The 18,328-nt window shown below is 39.3% G+C and overlaps 1 protein-coding gene across 1 annotated transcript in view; it reads right to left on the minus strand.

The window, feature by feature from the left end:
* UNC80 (unc-80 homolog, NALCN channel complex subunit) overlaps window positions 1-18,328 on the minus strand; it is a 5,631,640-nt gene that overhangs the window by 2,809,613 nt on the left and 2,803,699 nt on the right. Inside the window, exons 25-26 of the mRNA XM_044060513.1 lie at window positions 17,596-17,606; window positions 6,237-6,366 (exon numbers count right to left, since the gene is read on the minus strand). Coding sequence (XP_043916448.1) covers window positions 6,237-6,366; window positions 17,596-17,606 — 141 coding nt within the window. The remainder of the gene's footprint in view (window positions 1-6,236; window positions 6,367-17,595; window positions 17,607-18,328) is intronic.

The raw sequence follows: 18,328 nt of genomic DNA on the forward strand, positions 1-18,328 counted from the left end.
TCAAAGAAGTCCACCAGGTTTAGGAGGCATGATCTGCCCTTAACAAAGCCAAACTGGGTAGGGTCCAATGTTTGAAGGTTCCCAATATCTCTGTTAATGAATTCCATGATGTGCTCCATAGCCTTGCAGACCAGGCTAGTCAGGCTTATAGGGAGATAGTTCCCGGGGTCCGTTATGGCTCCACCTTTGTGGAGCGGGATAACTGTTGCTAAGTGCCACTCTATGGGTATGTAAGCCTGTAGAGAGGCTGAGTTTGAACAGTGTGTTTAGGTGAGGGGTTAGTTCATTTTGGAGCTTGTGTAAGACACAGCCTGGGACACCGTCTGGTCCCATTGAAGCTGTATTTTTGGCTTTGGATAGGGCTGTTTTAACCTGTGTGCCAGTGATTGCCGGGGCACTACATTCTTCTGGTATGGTTATGGGCCCTTAGGGGGTGATGTTTGCACTAAACCTGTCTGCTAGAATGTTGGCAATATCAGTCGGTTCAGTGTATTTTGTGCCATTCTGCACTAACTCAGAGCAGATCTGAGAGTTTCCACGTAGGTTCTTGACATAGCTAAAGAACGCTTTGTGGTCATCTTTGGAGTCCTTGGCAATTTTTCTTTCGAAGCTAGCTGATACTGATCAGGGATGTCTTTCCTCCTTGGGATTTTACTCTTTTCTGCACTAGTTTCCTCCTTCTATCGTATAGCGTGTTTATGGCAGTGGTCCTCCAGACTGGTTTCCTTTTCTTGGAGGAGTGAGTCTTGGTTTTGCTTGGGATAGCACGATCCATGCATTCTAGCAGGTGCTCATAGAGTGCCTTTCTAAGGGATTCAGCAGCTTGGACAGCGTTGTCCTTTAGCATGGGGGCTGTGAACCTTTCCACCTCGGTCTTAAGTAACGTGAAGTTTGCTTTTGAAAAGTTTTTCATGGTGGTTTCCTTGACTGGGGTGGGGACGGAATGTGGATATCCAGAGTGATTAGTCTATGGTCTGATCTAACCAGCGAGAGTTTGACCTCCAGTGTAGAACACTGGTCGCCCATGTTGGTGATGATCAGGTCCAATATGTTGTCACCTCTGGTGGGGGTGTTGACCAGTTGATCCAGGGCATTCGAGTTTATAAATTCTAGGAAGCATTGGGCAAGGGAGTTAGTACTTGAGTAGTTCTCCCAGTTAATGTTTGGGTAATTGAAATCACCCAATATTAGGGTGTTTGGTAGGACCTTCATATTTTCCAGTGTCTCCAGAAACACGGAATGGGGGTCCTGGGTCATGGTGGGTGATCTGTAACAAGCGACAATTTGAATTGCAGTTTTGCTCATTGTTAGTTGCACATGGATGATCTCTGAGGCATTGTGCTGTACCACTAACCTGGAGGTGTGGACATCCTTGATGAATATGGATACACCACCACCTTTTGTGTTTCGGTCTGGGTTCTGTGGCCGAAAAATATGGTATGAGTTACAGCCTGGTAGTGCTGGGGTGCTCTCTGGAGCCTTAAACCAGGTTTCTGTTACTGCACAGATATCAATGTTCTCCATACTGAGGAGCACCTCTTGTGCATGCATTTTGAGGTTTAGACTTCTGGCGTTGAGTAGCATTACCCTCAGTTTTTGGTTACTTGTGCTATTTACGGTGGTGGGTTTGTCTTTTGAGCCCTGCCTAAAAAAGGCACTATGGGGTGGGGCGGCAAAAACCTTGGCCAGTATTTGAAAGCTTAAGGGTGAAAGGTGCAAGCCATCTCTTGCGAAGCAACGTGGCTTATCGAGCATGTCATCCCAGGTGGACAGATACTAGATCCCCTTTGAATGACACCAGAAACTTAGCCAATTGTTGAAATTGATCATTTTTTCTTTATACTGTGGAATCATTCTTGGTGAGGGCAGGGCATCAGGTTCAGGGTCATACCGACCTGGGCTAAGTGATCAGAGAGCTCTTCCATGTCTCTTTTCATGTAGTCCAGGGAGATATGTCTCAGGTCATTCACACTAACATGGACTATGACAGAGTCGTATTTGTACTTGTTCTGGAGTGACCTGAGTGCTTGTGTTATGTGGCAGATCCTGGCGCCCGACAGGCAGCTAACTGTAACCTTCTCCTTGTCCAGCTTAGTTAGTGGGACATCAGTGTGCCTGACTATAGAGTCGCCTATTACTAGTGTGTTGAGTATGTTATTTTGCCTTAAGGGCTGTGATTGCGTGGCACACTGATTATGTGAAGTATGTGTTTCATGGTTTGTGATGGGGTGTGGAGGTTACTTGGGTGTCTGCTTTGGAGGTCTCTGTTGCTTTTGCAGATTTTTATTTAGAGGCTCAGAGTATGTTTTCGTGTATTTATGTGTGTTAATTGCCAGTGTTGGTTTAGTAGGTCTATGCGAGACTGGTGGTGTGTTGCAAGTATTTTCCTTCTCCTCTTGACTGTCAGTTCCAGTCTTGGGTTGAGAGAGCTTTGCCTCCAGTTTGGCTGTATAATTGCATCTCTCGCATATATTAGTGTTTGGTGGGAGAAGGAGAGGGCTGTCTGTGTACATGAGGCAGTTGTAACATTGCCTCAGAATGCCCAGATTCACCAGCTGGACTGGAGAGTACACCTGAAACTGCTCTTTGGACATGCCTGAACAGGCAGAGTCAGCTGTTTTACTGATTAGCTGGTAGGGACGAATAGAGAGCCTTGACCTTATGGACAGTATAGGTGGTCTAGTGCTAGGGTTAATTAGTGCTTGCTATGAGTTTTGAGTAAGTGCTGGGCTGTGAAATGAATGGTTTGAGTGCTTAAGTTGAAAGTTTGTCTAGTTCCAAGGAAAAAATTGAAGAGCAGACTTTGTGGAGCCGAGAATACTTTAACCCTAGCAAATCGGCACTTCCCCACATGCAAAGCCACACAAATGCGGTTTTTTGAAATGAAAGAGATATAAATTAGACCAAAATGGCCAATAAACTACTAACTTCTGGGCTACAGCAAACAAGGCGCACAAATTTCAGTAAGAAACAGATCAAATAAGCAGGCACAATATGCCTTTAACCAGAAAGTCCCAGCTCAGAAGGGCAGATTCTAGCCTCTCCTCCCACAAGAGTGCAGACTACAAACCTTCTTAATGTAAAATAACTGGCCTGAAGCCCAAGTGCTTAAACCTGAACTAATGCGCTTTTAGAATGACAGACACTGAGCCTTCAATCAGCAATTCCCAACTTAGAAGGATGTAAGCTACCTGTCCTGCCACAAGAATGTAGTCCACAAACCTTAATGCAAAACAACTGGTTTGAAGCCCAAGTGCTTAAATCAAAAGGCTTAGAATAACAGTTACAATTTAATCAGGCTACTACCAAGCAGTAATAACTGCAGCAGAATAATACAATTTAAGAAGAAACACAAGCAAAATAAGGTAATAAAGTGGGAAGAAACACGTTTACAGTAAAAGCAGATGAATAAAGTGCAATTTTTTTATATATAACAATAAAAAATTAGCAAACTGATTTAAACAAATTACCCAATTAACCAGTAAAAAAACTCAAAACTGAGCCCTGTTACAGCAGTCTTCAATCTGACAAGTTCTAACCGCACACTCCTACCACTAGAGTGTAGGGGAACCTTCTCCAAAAATGATGGCCTGGATTAGTGCTCAAGTTATACAAACAAAACTAGATTCAGCAGGCCTGAATCTAGTTTATGCTACAGCAGACAAGGTGCACCAATATCAGAAAAAGAGTTCAAATAAGCAGGCACAGTAAGCTAGGGCTGCCACCTTTTCAAATGGCCAAAGTGGGACATTTTCGGGACAAACATCAGATTTTACAGGCCGAAACATACCCACGGTCAGTACAAAGGATAGAACTTAACTTTTTTGCCTAAATAAAAGCTTATTCTTGTAGCATTTTAGTTGCTTATTCTGTTTCTTATAACATTTAGGTATTTTAGATACAGAATAACTGTTTTATGCAACTATTACATAAAATATAGGAAATAATTATGTCCTACAATCTCAGGACATTTGCCATTTTTAATATTTTTTGTCAGGACACAACTGCCCAAAGAGGGACTGTCCCTCGCAAAGTGGGACAGGTGGTAACCCTACAGTAAGCCTTTAACCAGAAATTCCCAGCTCAGAAGGGTAGAATCTAGCCTCTCCTCCCACAAGAGTGCAGACCACGATCCTTATTATTGTAAAATAACTGGCCTGGAGCCCAAGTGCTTAAACCAGAACTAATACTCTTTTAGAATAACAGACACTGAGCCTTCAATCAGCAATTCCCAACTTAGAAGTATGTAAGCTACCTGTCCTGCGACAACAGTGCAGACTACAAACCTTCTTAATGTAAAATAACTGGTCTGAAGCCCAAGTGCAATAACCAAAAGACTTAGATTAATAGCTACAATTTAATCAGGCTACTACCAAGCAGTAATAAATGCAGCAGGATAAACACAAATTAGTATTTTTAAGAACAGGCAAAAGCAAAATAAGGTAATAAAGTAGGAAGAAACACAAATACAGTAAAAGCAGATAAAGTGCAAATTTATTTTTTTTTTATATAACAACAGAAAACAGCAAACTGATTTGAACAAATTACCCAATTAGCCGGTAAAAAACCTTAGAACTGAGCCCTGTTCCAGGAGTCTTCAATCAGACAAGCTCAGGGCCTAAGTGGGTATGCCTACTCAAATGTTCTCTCTTTATTAGGCAGGATGAGCTAATGAGACTAGACTAGGATAGAGCTGGGATAGGGCTGAACAGATGGGAATGGTAGGAGTGTCTGAAATCAAAATATGATCTCTTTGATGGGCCCAGGAGGAGTGTTCAAACACAAATTTACAGGAGGGGTGGTCAATTCCAAAGCCACCAATATTAATACCAGAACAAGAACAGGGAGGGTGGGTGGAGAAAACTAACTGCAGACAGGGAGAGAACAGAGAGACAGCTCAGAATTTTCAGTAAACAAATAAATAAGCAGATAAATGCAGTACTATTTTTAACACAATATTCAATGAAACCATAAACAGAAAAAACAAAATTCAGTACTATCTTATAACCCTGCAAGTTTGTATTTATCTCAGCTTGTAATAAAGTTGATGCAGGGTATGCAAAAGCTAACCAAACAGCTCCAGTATGCAACTATTCAGCAGAAATAATTTCAGAGATAAGGGACCAAGACTTTAAGATACAGAGAATCCCTCTAGGCTTAGGCTTCTACACTTAATAACAATGAAGTGAGAAGAATAAACTAACTGCAGATAGACTTGTGGAGCTTTTCTCCCCGGGCCTCCGCTGAAAAAAGACCTACGTCCAGTTGGACTTTCCCGGTCAACAAATGCAAATATACACACAGACACACACACACACACACACACACACACACACACACACACACACACACACATATATATATACATACACACTCATACATTTTATATATGCATATATATGTGTCCCCTTCACATGGTCAAAATTTCAGAACGTTGAAAACCATATGGCTGAGACCATATGATCGACATTCAAAATGTCGACCATGTGGAACAAGCATCTGAAAACAGCATCTGCAAACAGTGCAGAATGGAAAGATTTCCATCTTCCGCACTGTAGTGCAATCTTGTATAGTTGGTATATTTAAGTTTCAAGGGGGTGGTGAGCGTGAAGGTAACATTTTGTTGTGTTTTTTTTTTTTTTTTTTATTTTTATATGGTCGACATTTCGAATGTCGATCATATAGTCTTGGCCATATGGTTTTCAACATTCTGAAATGTCGGCCATATCAAGTAGACCCTATATATATATATATATATATATATATATATATATATATATATATATATATATATATATATATATATATATATATATATATATATATATATATTTATATATAAATAGTATACAACACACACAAAAATATATATAGATATATAAAAGTGTACATTTGCCTTTGTGTTTGTGTGCATATGCTGTTCATTTTAAAATGGATGGCAGGCATGTGATAATTATTGAAAAGAATACGCCCTTTATTTATAATACTTTACTTAAAAAAATTACAGTTGCTGATTTTTTTTTTTTTTTACCAAAAGTATAACCATAGATACCAATTTTACTACCAATATTAAAGTTCAAACATTTCCTTTTCAAGGTTTTTCTGTCTGAGAAATAGAAGCACAGTTATAAAAAAAACATAATTTATTCCATTTCTGTAATCAACCCATTTACTCTGGTTTACCTTCTGGAGTACTATGTTTTGGTGATAAGCAGACAGTACATGTTGCTACTTACTGTTAGAGGTTCAGCGCGTGGTCTAGACAAGCAAGGGAATGTTTCTCGAAGGAAAGTGGTAATCTCTAACAGAAGCTGACAAGCTGCCATCTTTAGCGCAAAAGGACATCCACACTTGGAAGGATTGACACTGTCTGTAAAAGACATTAGATGAAATACAACTTAAAGGACATTTAGATCTGCCTGTGAAGACTCTATGGAAGTGATAAAACATCAAATTCAGACACAGAATCTTAAACTTATGTATCATTCATGTGCAGCTTTCTCTAGCTGGTTATTTATTTATTCATTTTATGTATGTATCTGTCTGCCCTATCTCCCAAATTCCAGGAACATGCATGTGGCATGCAATGGAACCATACGCAGTGTAGGCATTCATGTTCCCTCTTACAGTATCCCGACAGGCTTCTTCCCTTGCACTGCCATGAAAGTATTCACTTCAGAGGTTTGACTCCCAGCAACTCAAAGAAGTCATCCCTAAGGACCATCCTCCTCCAGGAGAGATGAGCATGCAATCCGTCTTTTCCCCCCTCCATTCCCTGCAAGCCCTTTGGGATTGGAGCCAGTAAGTGAACTTGGATTACCAATCATGCAGACACCTTGCTTCTAAATTAATTAGCAGAAATAGGAAAAAGATGGATACAAACTATGCAAACAGGCCAGGGTAGATAGAAAATATAGAAGCATTTTACTACATCTACTCCTGAAATGGAGAAGGAAACACTATAACTTAATAGTATACATCTCTTCAACTATATCTCCAAACAGTATTTTCAATTAATACTCTTTATACAGAGGTCACTTAACCATTCTTTAGAACTAGGTAGGTAGAAGTTAAGGGAGGCACCAAAGTGGAAATTTTTTTTCCAAAAAACTTCTTTATTAAATTATCAGGTATGACACAGGCAATCTTACATTTATATAATGATAAAAAAACAAAACTGATGCCACTTTAGTTGCAAACATTACACATCACAGACACCACTGAAAAAACTGCAAACATTATGCATCACTAATAATCTATCCAGTCATTGTCAGTTAAGCATTATGCATTTCATTCAAATCCTGCCTCTTAAACCTCGTTCCTTCTCTGCATATAGTGTTCCTACAATTCCCATTTTTTTCGATGTTGCTTGCTCTGTCCCTTTTCTAAAGATCCCAATTCCAGTTTTATCTCTGTTACTATATTCACTACTTCTAGTAAAGTTGGTATAGACTTTGATTTCCATTTTCTAGTAACTGCTTTTTGGGCAGCCACCATAATTAAACTCAGCAAGACTTTACTATGACTAGGCAATTCCGATTCTGTATAATAGCTCATACATTCTTCTCTTCAGTAAATCCAGTCTGCTCACTTAGCATCTCTGACAGAGCGGTCTACAGGGAATCCGTAAAGTCTGCCAGCTCTTTACACTCCCAAAAAATATGTTCTTATCCACCTCTTTTTTTGCCTGTCACACCTCCAACATTTCCTGTCCACCTGAGGAAAAATTCTTTATAGTCTACTTGGGGTATAAAAATACCTATGTAAACACTTCCAGGCAAAGATCCTAAATCTTCTAGACTTTGTTGCATATTTGGGAGAAATACATATATCCCCCATGTTTGTTTGTGAATTGCTTATCCAATCTCTCTTCCCAATCATTTCTAAGCTCCTCTGACTGGTTCTTATAATTATCATGCAATATTTTATATGCTCTAGTAAATACTCCTTTTTTAACCGCAGCTTCTGTTCTAGATTATATTAAAAAACTCTACCAGTGCTGATCTTTCATGTAGGACCTCCATATTTCTTAATCTTTGCCTATACTCTAATAACAACCCTTGATAGGGAAGGCAATCTCTAACCTGCTATTCAAATAAATTCTTGGCCACTTCCTATTCTGTTTATTTGCTCCCAATACCTTGGTTCATTTGCCAGTTTTCTCCAATAAATTCCAGCCCCCTCTTGCCTATTATCTATATCCCTAACCACAGTCATCCTTATTGGCAGAATCTCTTTTCTCCATTGTCATGCTGGTTCAGTTCTTAGAATATTTCCTGCTATTTTATGAACTTTTGCTTTTTGTTATTCTCCTTAAGAGTCTGCATCCAAAATCCCAGTCTCTCCTTATTTCTTGAGCTTACCCTCATCATTGCTTTCCACTTTGAATTATAGTTTTCTGCTTGCGCTATGTAAAACAGCCTTAACTGTGTTGTTCTAAAATACCCCCTCAAATTGGGTAATCCTAGTTTGCCTTGTTCGATTGGAAGAATCAGATTATCCCACTTGACCCCTGCTGCTTTCCCTTCCCAGATAAAATCCTTCAACTCGTTTTTATAAAAATATGCCTGATCCGTGTATAAGACTAGAGACTAAACACATTTTAACTGCTTATATCTTAGTATCCATATCCATATAAAAAAGCTACCAGTTTCTCAATGTTTGTATTATCTTCTGTTTAGTCTCTTCCCACATATCCTTAGCTGCCACAACAGAGTCATTTCTAATAAATACTCCGTAAATACTTCATTTTATCATGTCCCCATAAAAATGGATATTGTTGGACCAATTTGTGTGTGGGTACATAATTTACCACTATTGCCTTTGTTTTAGCTTCATTAACTCTGTATCCTGAGAAGATCTGAAACTGTCTTAAAATGTTCCACAACACTGTAATGTCTCTTTCTGGTTTTGTCATGCATAAAATAATATAATCTGCAAACAAAGTCAGCTTTTCCAGACTACCATACCAATTATATCCTTTAATTTCTAAGTCTCTTATTTTCTTTGCCAATGGTTCTAAATATAATGCAAACAATAAAGGGGAAGCAGACAACCCTGCCTGGTTCTGCTGCTCAAACAGAAATTATCAGAGAGGACCCCACCCACTTTAATTTTCGCCTCTGATCCTGCATATATACTCCTAATCAACCTTATAAATGTATCAGGGAAAGCAAATGCTTCCATTGCCCTGCACATGAAGTCCCAGTCTACTCTGTCAAACATTCTGCTTACCTCTGGATCATCAATGTTCTGTAATATTGTCAAATGTTTGCCTCCTTTCCCCGAAACCTCACTGATCCATATCTATCAATTTTGGTATCACTTTTATCATTCTTTTAGCCAGCATAGAGCTAAACACTTTATAATCATGGCTAAGTATTGAAATGGCCATGTATGAAGCTGGATACAATGGATCTTTACCCTCTTTCGGTATTACTGTTACCACCACCTTCTTCCAGGATGCTGGTACTTTTCCTCCTCTTAAATTACTGTTAAACACGACCTCCAGATCTTTACTAGTTTTTTCCCTCCTAGCTTCCAAACTTCTATAGTAATACCATCTATTCCTGCAGACTTTCCTGTACATTGGTTATACATAGCCATTTTTATCTCATCTCTTTTATTCTAACTGTTAGCAATTGAGCCTCATCTACCTCTAACCTTGGCATATTTAATTCTTCCATAAACATTTCCATTTGTACCTTTTCTTGATTTCCATATTTCTCTGCTTTATACAAACTTTCATAAAATTTTCGAAATATTTCTAATACTTCTACAGGATCTCTTGTTATCTTTCTTATTATAGGCTCCCTAAGCTTGGTGACAGCCCTTTCCACTTTCAATTCCCTGAGTTGTGGCACTAAAAGTTTCTGTGCTCTAGAATTATTATCTACAAACAGTTGCTTAATAGCAATCTTTATAAACTCATGCATATTATCAAGGTAATCCCTTATTTTCTATTGGGCATTCTGCAGTTGCTCCTTTTCTTGTTCTGAAATACCTCATTAAAAGAATCACAGGCCTAAAGCAGATGCCCTATGCTGACCGTCTAAAGAAACTCCAGTGATACTCTGTCACATATCGTCTACTCAGAGACGATCTCTGCTTAACATACAAGGCCATGTCAAACCCAGAGCTGTTGGACATGCTACACTTAAAGAAATCTTAATCCCTCAGAGCCACACACTCCAGAGATCTAAACCTTGTCATCAAAATGAACAAAACATGATGGAGGGATAGGTTCCTGACCCATCGACTCCCCAGACTCTGGAATAGACTACCCATACATGTCAAGCAGAGCCTCTTTGGCCCTCTTCAAAAGGAACCTTGATGATTGGATGGGAGATAGGAAATTCACCCCAGGGATCACGTCAGTCACCCTGCTAGACAGAGGTCTAGGGAAGTAAATATTATGGGAAGAAATAGCCACAGAATTGTTATGGCTAGGCTTGTTTAGGTCCTAGGGCCAATAGCCTAGTACCAACCTATGAGAGATTCCCCCTTTTTTGTAGTACTTTAACATTTGTCAGTCCCTCTAATTTGCTACAAATGGAATTAATGGAAAATCCAGTTTGCAGTTATGGCTATCAAGAATATGTATCAAGAGGTATGAACGCTTTTTCTACTCTTAAAAAGTTTTATAAAAAAAATAAATGGAGAAATAAATACTGTAAAAATTATGCTAACTACTTGTCATTTTCCAGTCCTGTATCTATTTACTACAGTGTATTCTAATACTATACTCATGTATGTGTATATCATGGTGATGAAATCAGACCAAATGATGTCTGTCCCCTGCACTGAACCTGACAGCCCATTTTTCTATCACATTTTTCTTGCTTCACTTCCATTCCTTCTACCAATCCCAGTGTTCTGCTTTCTAAAATTGCTACTAAGTTCTCTCATACCCTTTCAAAAATATTCCTATAGCCTTCACCTCTGAAGCACATGCTCTTTCTGGGACCACTGAGATAGTTTATAGGTTCATAGGTGATTACTAGCTTATGACTCCAGGCAGGCTTTTAAAGTCTAACTAAGCTTCCCAAATGTATCTGACAAGTTTTGATTACTTTAAAGGGTATAAGTAGGTTTGGGTATGGGTGGTCAAACATTTACAAACTGCTTCTGTCTACTATAGACCACAGGTAAATTTCCAATTCACAATCCAATCGTCCAAGGTATGCCTGAATTGGTTTACAGAAGATCTCTGCTTCACATGGATGGAAAGTCTGTTCCAGAGAAGAGGTAGTCTCTGAGGCACATACTTGTCTCTCCAGCACATCCTGCTTATATCGCAGACAAAATTTATGTCACTAGACTGGGTAATTCTAATGCTAGTTGTTTTACAGCTCTGCAACAGACCCATCAAAATGGGATCACAGGATGCTTTGTAAGCCAGACACAGACTGCCTCTAAGCAATCTGTGGAAGACCAAGTGCAGGGATAGGGCTTTGATACAGTCTATGTAGGACATGCTGTTTAGGTCACATATTGTTTTTGTGAGGAACCTTTTTTTTTTAATTTCTCCAAAACTTTTGTGTTTCTAATATGACGATGGGAATGGAACCCATTCCTAAGTCAAAGTATGGTTAAAGTTCATGAAATTAGTATTGTTGTTTCAATCCTTGATGTCAATCAGAAGTGCTCTTCGCAGCACCCGCAACATGCCCAGTAATGACTCCTTCTGCAATTCGTATTGAGTTACATGTATCGGTGACATACCTAAATATGATTGTAGATTCTTTTTTTATAAAACCTGTTGCTCCTACTACTATTGGAACTACCTGGGTATCTTTCTTCCACATTGCTTTCATTTCTGCCTCCAAATCCTGATATTTTATGACTTTGTGCCTCTCTGTATGCAATATACTGTAGTCACTGGGTGTAGCAATTTCAACGATCAACACTACTTTTGTCTTCTTTTCATGGACTACTACATCTGGATTTCTATGGGTGATCCCATGAGATGCAGACTTGATCATTTTCTATGATGCTTTATAGCTCATGTTTCCAGTGTTTTTCCGCTACTTCAATATTATGTTTGCACAACCCCCGGTGCAACAGTGTTGCCACATTATTACGCCTTTCAGTATGCAGTCCTTCTGCCATTAGTATGTCACACAGCAACATGGTGTGCAACTGTTTCCAATTCTGTTTTACAAAACCTACATTTGTCTGTTTATCCCACATGTTCAATGGACTTTGCAAACCAATGTGTACATAGTCCACTATCTTGGCCGCCAATATTAACCTTTCATCCCTTGGTTTGAATTCCTTCTCCTTAACCATTCCTGCATTTGATGCTAATCAACATGAGGTTGTTCCAGGCATTTTCTACTCTTGCAACTAAATTTATGCATTTTCCACATTTCTTGCCTTCTCATCTGATTCTTTACCTTTTATTCTTTCTTTTGTTTTGGCACATTCATTTGCTCCCTGATTTTTATCTACTTCTGGTTTGATTTCCATTCCCGCTTGATGCCACTATGCTTCTGCTAGACTAAGCAGGGAAGTCATCTTACATTTATCCACTACATATTTCACTATGTTTGGGTCTTGTGAGGTCAGCAGATATGTATGCAGTCCCACGACTGCAGATCTATACATGTAATTAATTTCAAGGAGGGCCATACCTCCTTTGGAAAGGGGAATATATAATCTTGGTATGCACTGATTTTTATAAATCATTTGATGAGCATGAAGCATCCTTCTGGTTTTCCTGTCTAATCTATCCAACACCTTTTGGAGCCTGTCAATAACTCCATAACTGTAAGTTAGGACAGGAAGAACAAACTGTTTTCTAACTTTGTTCCTGTGTTCCTAGATGTCAAAGCTGTTTTCAGGATTAATTTAAGTCTTCTAAAATATTCCTTAATGAGTTTTATTTGCATTTGTTTGTGTTTTGTTTTTGATCCGTCATCAATTCACAAATATTTATACACTCCCTCTTGTTTAAGTTCTTTTATATCACATTCTTGCCCCAAACTGACGTTTTCTTGGTGCTGGAGCTTTCCTGCTTTAAAGGTTACTTTTGCACATTTATCAAGACCAAATGCCATTCTTATATAATCTGAAAAATTATGACTCCTTGCAGTTGCCTTTCAGTTCCTCATCTAATGAGCTATACAGTTTTAAATCAACAAAGAGAAGATGAGAAGTCTTTACACTTTTTTGATATCTGGGAGCCAAATTATAGCCATGACCTAATCTGTTAAGCAAACAGCTTAATGGGTTAAGGGCAAGGGAAAAGAGCAGCAGTGACAGAGTCACCCTGGAATATCCTCCTTTGGATTTTTTCCCTAGAATAATTTGTCCTTTATCATGGCTTAACTGCAAAGTGGTTTTCTACTGTTTCGTGGTCACTATGATGTAGTTTATCAGTGTAGCATGTATCTTACACATTTTTAAGCATTCTTATCAATGAATGTGGAATACTGTCAAATGTTTTTTTGTAGTCTGTCCATGCCATACTTAGATTGTCCACTATGACTATTTTAAAACAGATGATCCTTTGTTTCATAGACATTGTTTATTGTCCTTTTGTTCTATTGCCATAACTGTGTTTTCTTCTAAATGACTATAAACTCTCAAGACATCAATTCCAGTGTATAGTTTATATGTCGTCGGAAGGAAAGTTATTGTTCTATAGTTTTTAGGGTAGCTTGCAGGTTCAGTCTTAAGTAGGAGCATTATTCTTCCTGTTGTTAGTCAGGTTGGCTTCTTTTTGGGGTGTGCATATAAATAACTCTTACTCATGTCTAAATCTTTGTTCAAAGATGTTAATACTTTTAGCCAGAAGAGGCTTTTCTTAACTTTGTTTCAATCTCTCTGGCCGTTACTTCATCCCATTTCATATCCTGTACATTTGAACTTCTTATTCTTTCTTTTACTTCTTCCATCCATTTATCATCTTTGTTATGTTCCACAGGAACTTCATAAATATTTCTCCAAAATGTATCTATTTCTTCATTTTTGGGGTCTTTCAATTCCTTTTACTTTGTTCCCCAATTCTCTGTAAAACTTTTTGGGTCATCAATAAATTGCTTATTTTGCACTTTTCCTTTATATTTATGTATGTGTCTTCTAAGTTCTTCTACCTGTGCTGATATATTTAGTTCATTATTTGTGATACTGCATGATAAATCCTGATCCGTTATAATACTGCGCATTGCTTTTATCACGTCTATCTTTCTCAGTATTTTTGTCGACCTGTTATATTCTTCTAACAATGACGCTTCTTGTCTTAATTGGTTCATAGTTTTCTCTATGTGATATTTCCATGATGGCATTCGATTTCTTCCCATCCTTTCCCTTACCACCCTGTGTTCTTGTGGTAGGACTTTACCTGTTATTAATTTGGCTCCACAGTAATGTATCCTATTTAATTCTGTTATATCACATGAATCTCTATGGACAGTCCTAATTACTGTGTTCATTTGTTTTATCAAACTTCTAACTTTTTGGGTTGTACTGACCTTCTACAATCTATTTCTTTCATTGATCTTAATATGTCTATCCATCTCTATTAAATCAAGCAACTCTTCTCTTAGATAATTTTCTTCTAAACTGAGGGCACGTTCTTTGTTCACCACTTCCTGCAGGCATTCTATAGAAAGCTCCAGAGCTTCTTCCTGTGCAGTGTTCTCTTTAGTTGCACCCTGTGTCCTCTGTTGCTCTTTCATATGGGAACTCACCGGCCTATCACTCAACGACTATAACTGTGTCAGAGTTGCCAGTTTCCTGTTCTATCCCTTGCTGTATAGCTCCAAATGAACCTTTGTACTGGTTTCCTATGGGAGGCTCCAAAGTATCTTCATATGTCAACTGGTTAGATGCTTCCTGCTCTACTGGTTTCTCCTTAATTTGGGTGTCATTGCTCTATCCTATTATACTGTTATCTGAGTAAAATTTTCTGCACCAAATTCTTCACTTTGCAGGTAATCCGTAACCTCAGTTTCTATTTCTTTAATTTCTCCATTAGTAATCCTCTTTTCTGCTTTTCCTCTTTGTTTTCTAATTTTTTGTATTATAACATTTTCCATATCCTGATGTGTTTGCCTGTATTTCTATTTTTGCATTGATTAGTTTGGCTTTTTCCTTTGTATAAATATTGCACCATATTAAAAAAGAAGTTATGTACTATGTACTTACCATAACGTTCTATCTGTGTTGTCGAGCTTCATTTATCCTTGACATATGGGACTCTGTTCGGACTCTTGGAACCGACTCGGTCGTTATAACAGCTCGCGAGAACCAAGATCTCTTGAGCTAACACTCGACTCAGAATGCCCCTTTCCAGATTACCTCAGATCAAGTTTGCAGCTCTAAAGGAAGACAGGAAAACAGATCTATAACAACTGAAGAGGCTATGTCCAAGGTCATACATGAAATAACAAATAACCAGTACTAGAGTCCGATCCTCCAAGGAATCTGAAGGATGGGGAAGGAGGGTGGGGTGTCAAGGATAAATGAAAAATGATAACACAGATGGAATGATATGGTAAGTACATAACTTCTTTATCTGATGTTGTCAATCTTCATTAATCCTTGATGTATGGGACAGAGTTCCCAGCTACCTTGTATCTTGGGAGGCCTTACAGAAGGATACTCCTGAGCACCACAGAGACAAAAGATGCTCTTCCACTGGACACCAGATCCAATTTATATTGAATAATAATGGTATGTGGAGTAGCTCAGGTTGCTGCTGCACAAATTTCATCCATAGAAGCCTCTGAGTGAAAAACAGCAGATGTGGCTATTGCCCTTGAAGAATGCACCCTCACTGGTGCTGGTAATTGGATGTTTTTCTTATTATAGATAAAAGTTATTAATTCTCTTAATCACTTAGATAACGTGACCTTTGAAACTGGTTTACCCGTGGATGGGCCTAAAAAGGAGACAAATAACTGGTCCTACTTCCTCAAATCCTTAGTTCTTTTGAGATAAAAACAAATTGCCTGTGAACGTCCAGCGAGTGTAAACAATATTCTCAATTGTTAATAAAATTAGGGAAGAAGACTGGTAAATTGATAGACTGATTAATGTTAGTTTCCAATACTACCTTAGGAGGAAAGAATGGGTTAGATCATAGGGAAACCCTGTCCTTATGGAAAATCAAATTTGGAGGTTTTGAAGATAATGCTTGAATCTCTGAAATTCTTCTGCAGATGTAACCAGAAAAATGGTCTTCCATGAAAGGAACTTCAAGTCACAAGTAGCTGCTGGCCAAAAGGAGAATGGACCAAAGTGTGTAGAACCATATTAAGATCCCAAAGGACGAGACGATCTTTATAAGGTGGTTTTAACCTCAAGGTTCCTTTTAGAAAAACTTTACACAACCTATGTTAGATTAACAAATGTTCTTCGAAGACACCATGGAAGTTGGAAATAGTAGCTAGTTGGAGTCTAATAGTAGAAGAAGAAGCTCTCTGTTCAAAAAGTGTAGCTAAAAATGTCAATACCTTTTCAACCAGTGCAGAGAAGGGATTGATACCATTATCTCGTGCCCGAATAGAAAATCTTTTCCCCGTACTTTGGTAAAGTTTCCTGGTAGAGGGCTTATAGGAAGCCAATAAAATTTTTCGGACTGGAGAAGATATTTTGCTTGGCGATCAATGGATTTGGAGGAACCAAGCTGTAAGCTTGAGGTTTTGCACATTGGGGTGAACTAGTCCCTGTGGATGGGATAGGAGGTCTGGATCTGGAACTAGAGTCCATGGATGCTGAATGAGGTGAGGCCAAAGAAAGAGGAACCAGACTTAACAAGGCCAGAAGGGAGCAATGACAATTACCCTGCTCGTCAATCGTCAATCTGATGGCTTTCTTCAAGAGGTGAGGTATTACAGGTTCAGGGCTAAAAGCATAACAGCAGTCCTGATGGCCAGTCGTGAAGGACAGCATCTCTCGGGGACTCTTCCCGAGGGAGAATTAGGGCAAAGTAGCTGCTGCACATGTTGTTCAGGGGTGATGCAAACAGACTGCAGCAAAGCTGACCCCAGTGACAGAAAGCCTTCTTCGCCACTCTGGGATTGAGGGACCACTCGTGAGGCAGGAGGCTGCATCTTCTCAGCTTGTCCACTATCACGTTCAAACTGCCCAGGATGTGCACTGCTGTCAGAAAATGGTTGGAAGAGATTGCCCACTGCCACACTCTTAAAGCTTCTTGACACAGGGGATAAGACTTGGTTCCCCTTTGTTTTATGATGTACCAGACTACTGACATACTGTCTGACAGAATCGCAATCGTTCCTAGAGGGAGGACAGCTTGGAAGGCTTGCAACATTAAAAGCACTGCCCTCAACTCCAGAACACTGATATGCACGTCGGCCTCTATTGGGACCAAATGCCTTGGACTGTTCTACCCAGATAATGCCCCCCCACCCAATCTGCGAGGCATCCGTGGTCACTATGGGCTTGGGCTGGGGTGAAACAAAGGGTCGACCTAAGAGAATTTCCTCTTATTCCATCCACAGGATAAGTCTTTTTTGCCACGATTGGTGATCTGGATGAGATGCATCAAGGGTGACTGAGAATGTATCACTGGGAGGCTAGAAGCCACTGCAAAAGTCTCATGTGGAAGCCTGCTAGTGGGACCAGCATGATGGCTACTGCCATGGATCCTAGAAATTGGAGAAGTAACAGAGCAGGTAAGCTGTCTCGGGAGAGAATAGCTTCAACCTGGGACCTTATCTTCTGCAGTCTGTGAAGAGGATGGAAAGCTATACAAGAGGTGGTATTCAGGCTACTCCTATAAACTCCAGTTCTTGAGTCGGACTCAGCTTCGATTTTGTGTGATTTACCGTGTTAGCTAGATGAACACAAATATGTAGAATAAAATCTCTTGTCTGCTCTAGCAAATGCCTGGTGGAAGCGTTGATGAGCCAGTCAACTAAATATGGAAACACTTGAAATCTGTGCAGTCTCAAGTGAGCTGCCACTACTGCAATACACTTGCTGAACTCCCTGAGGGCTGTGGTGAGACCGAAGGGCAGATCTCTGAACTGATAGTGACTGGCTCCTAGCCAGAAACGAAGGAACCTACTGGATCACTTGTCCATTTTTATGCAGTAATACGCATCCTGAAGGTCTACAGAGCACATCCAATTGTCTTTCCCTAAGAAGGGTAGAATAGACTGAACAGTGACCATCCAAAATTTTGTCTGGTGAACAAATTTGTTCAATAGGCTGAAACCCAAAAGGGTCTTCAGTCCCCTGTCTTTTCTAGCACCAAAAAAAACCTCAACTAAAATCTGGATTCTATCGGATCTGGTGGAACTTTTTGGATGAATATTTTTTTCTAGCAGCATTTGAATTTCCATAGCTGCCT

This window comes from Protopterus annectens, chromosome 2.part0 (assembly GCF_019279795.1).
Source record: "Protopterus annectens isolate FY-2018-M chromosome 2.part0, PAN1.0, whole genome shotgun sequence".
Lineage (NCBI taxonomy): Eukaryota > Metazoa > Chordata > Ceratodontiformes > Protopteridae > Protopterus > Protopterus annectens.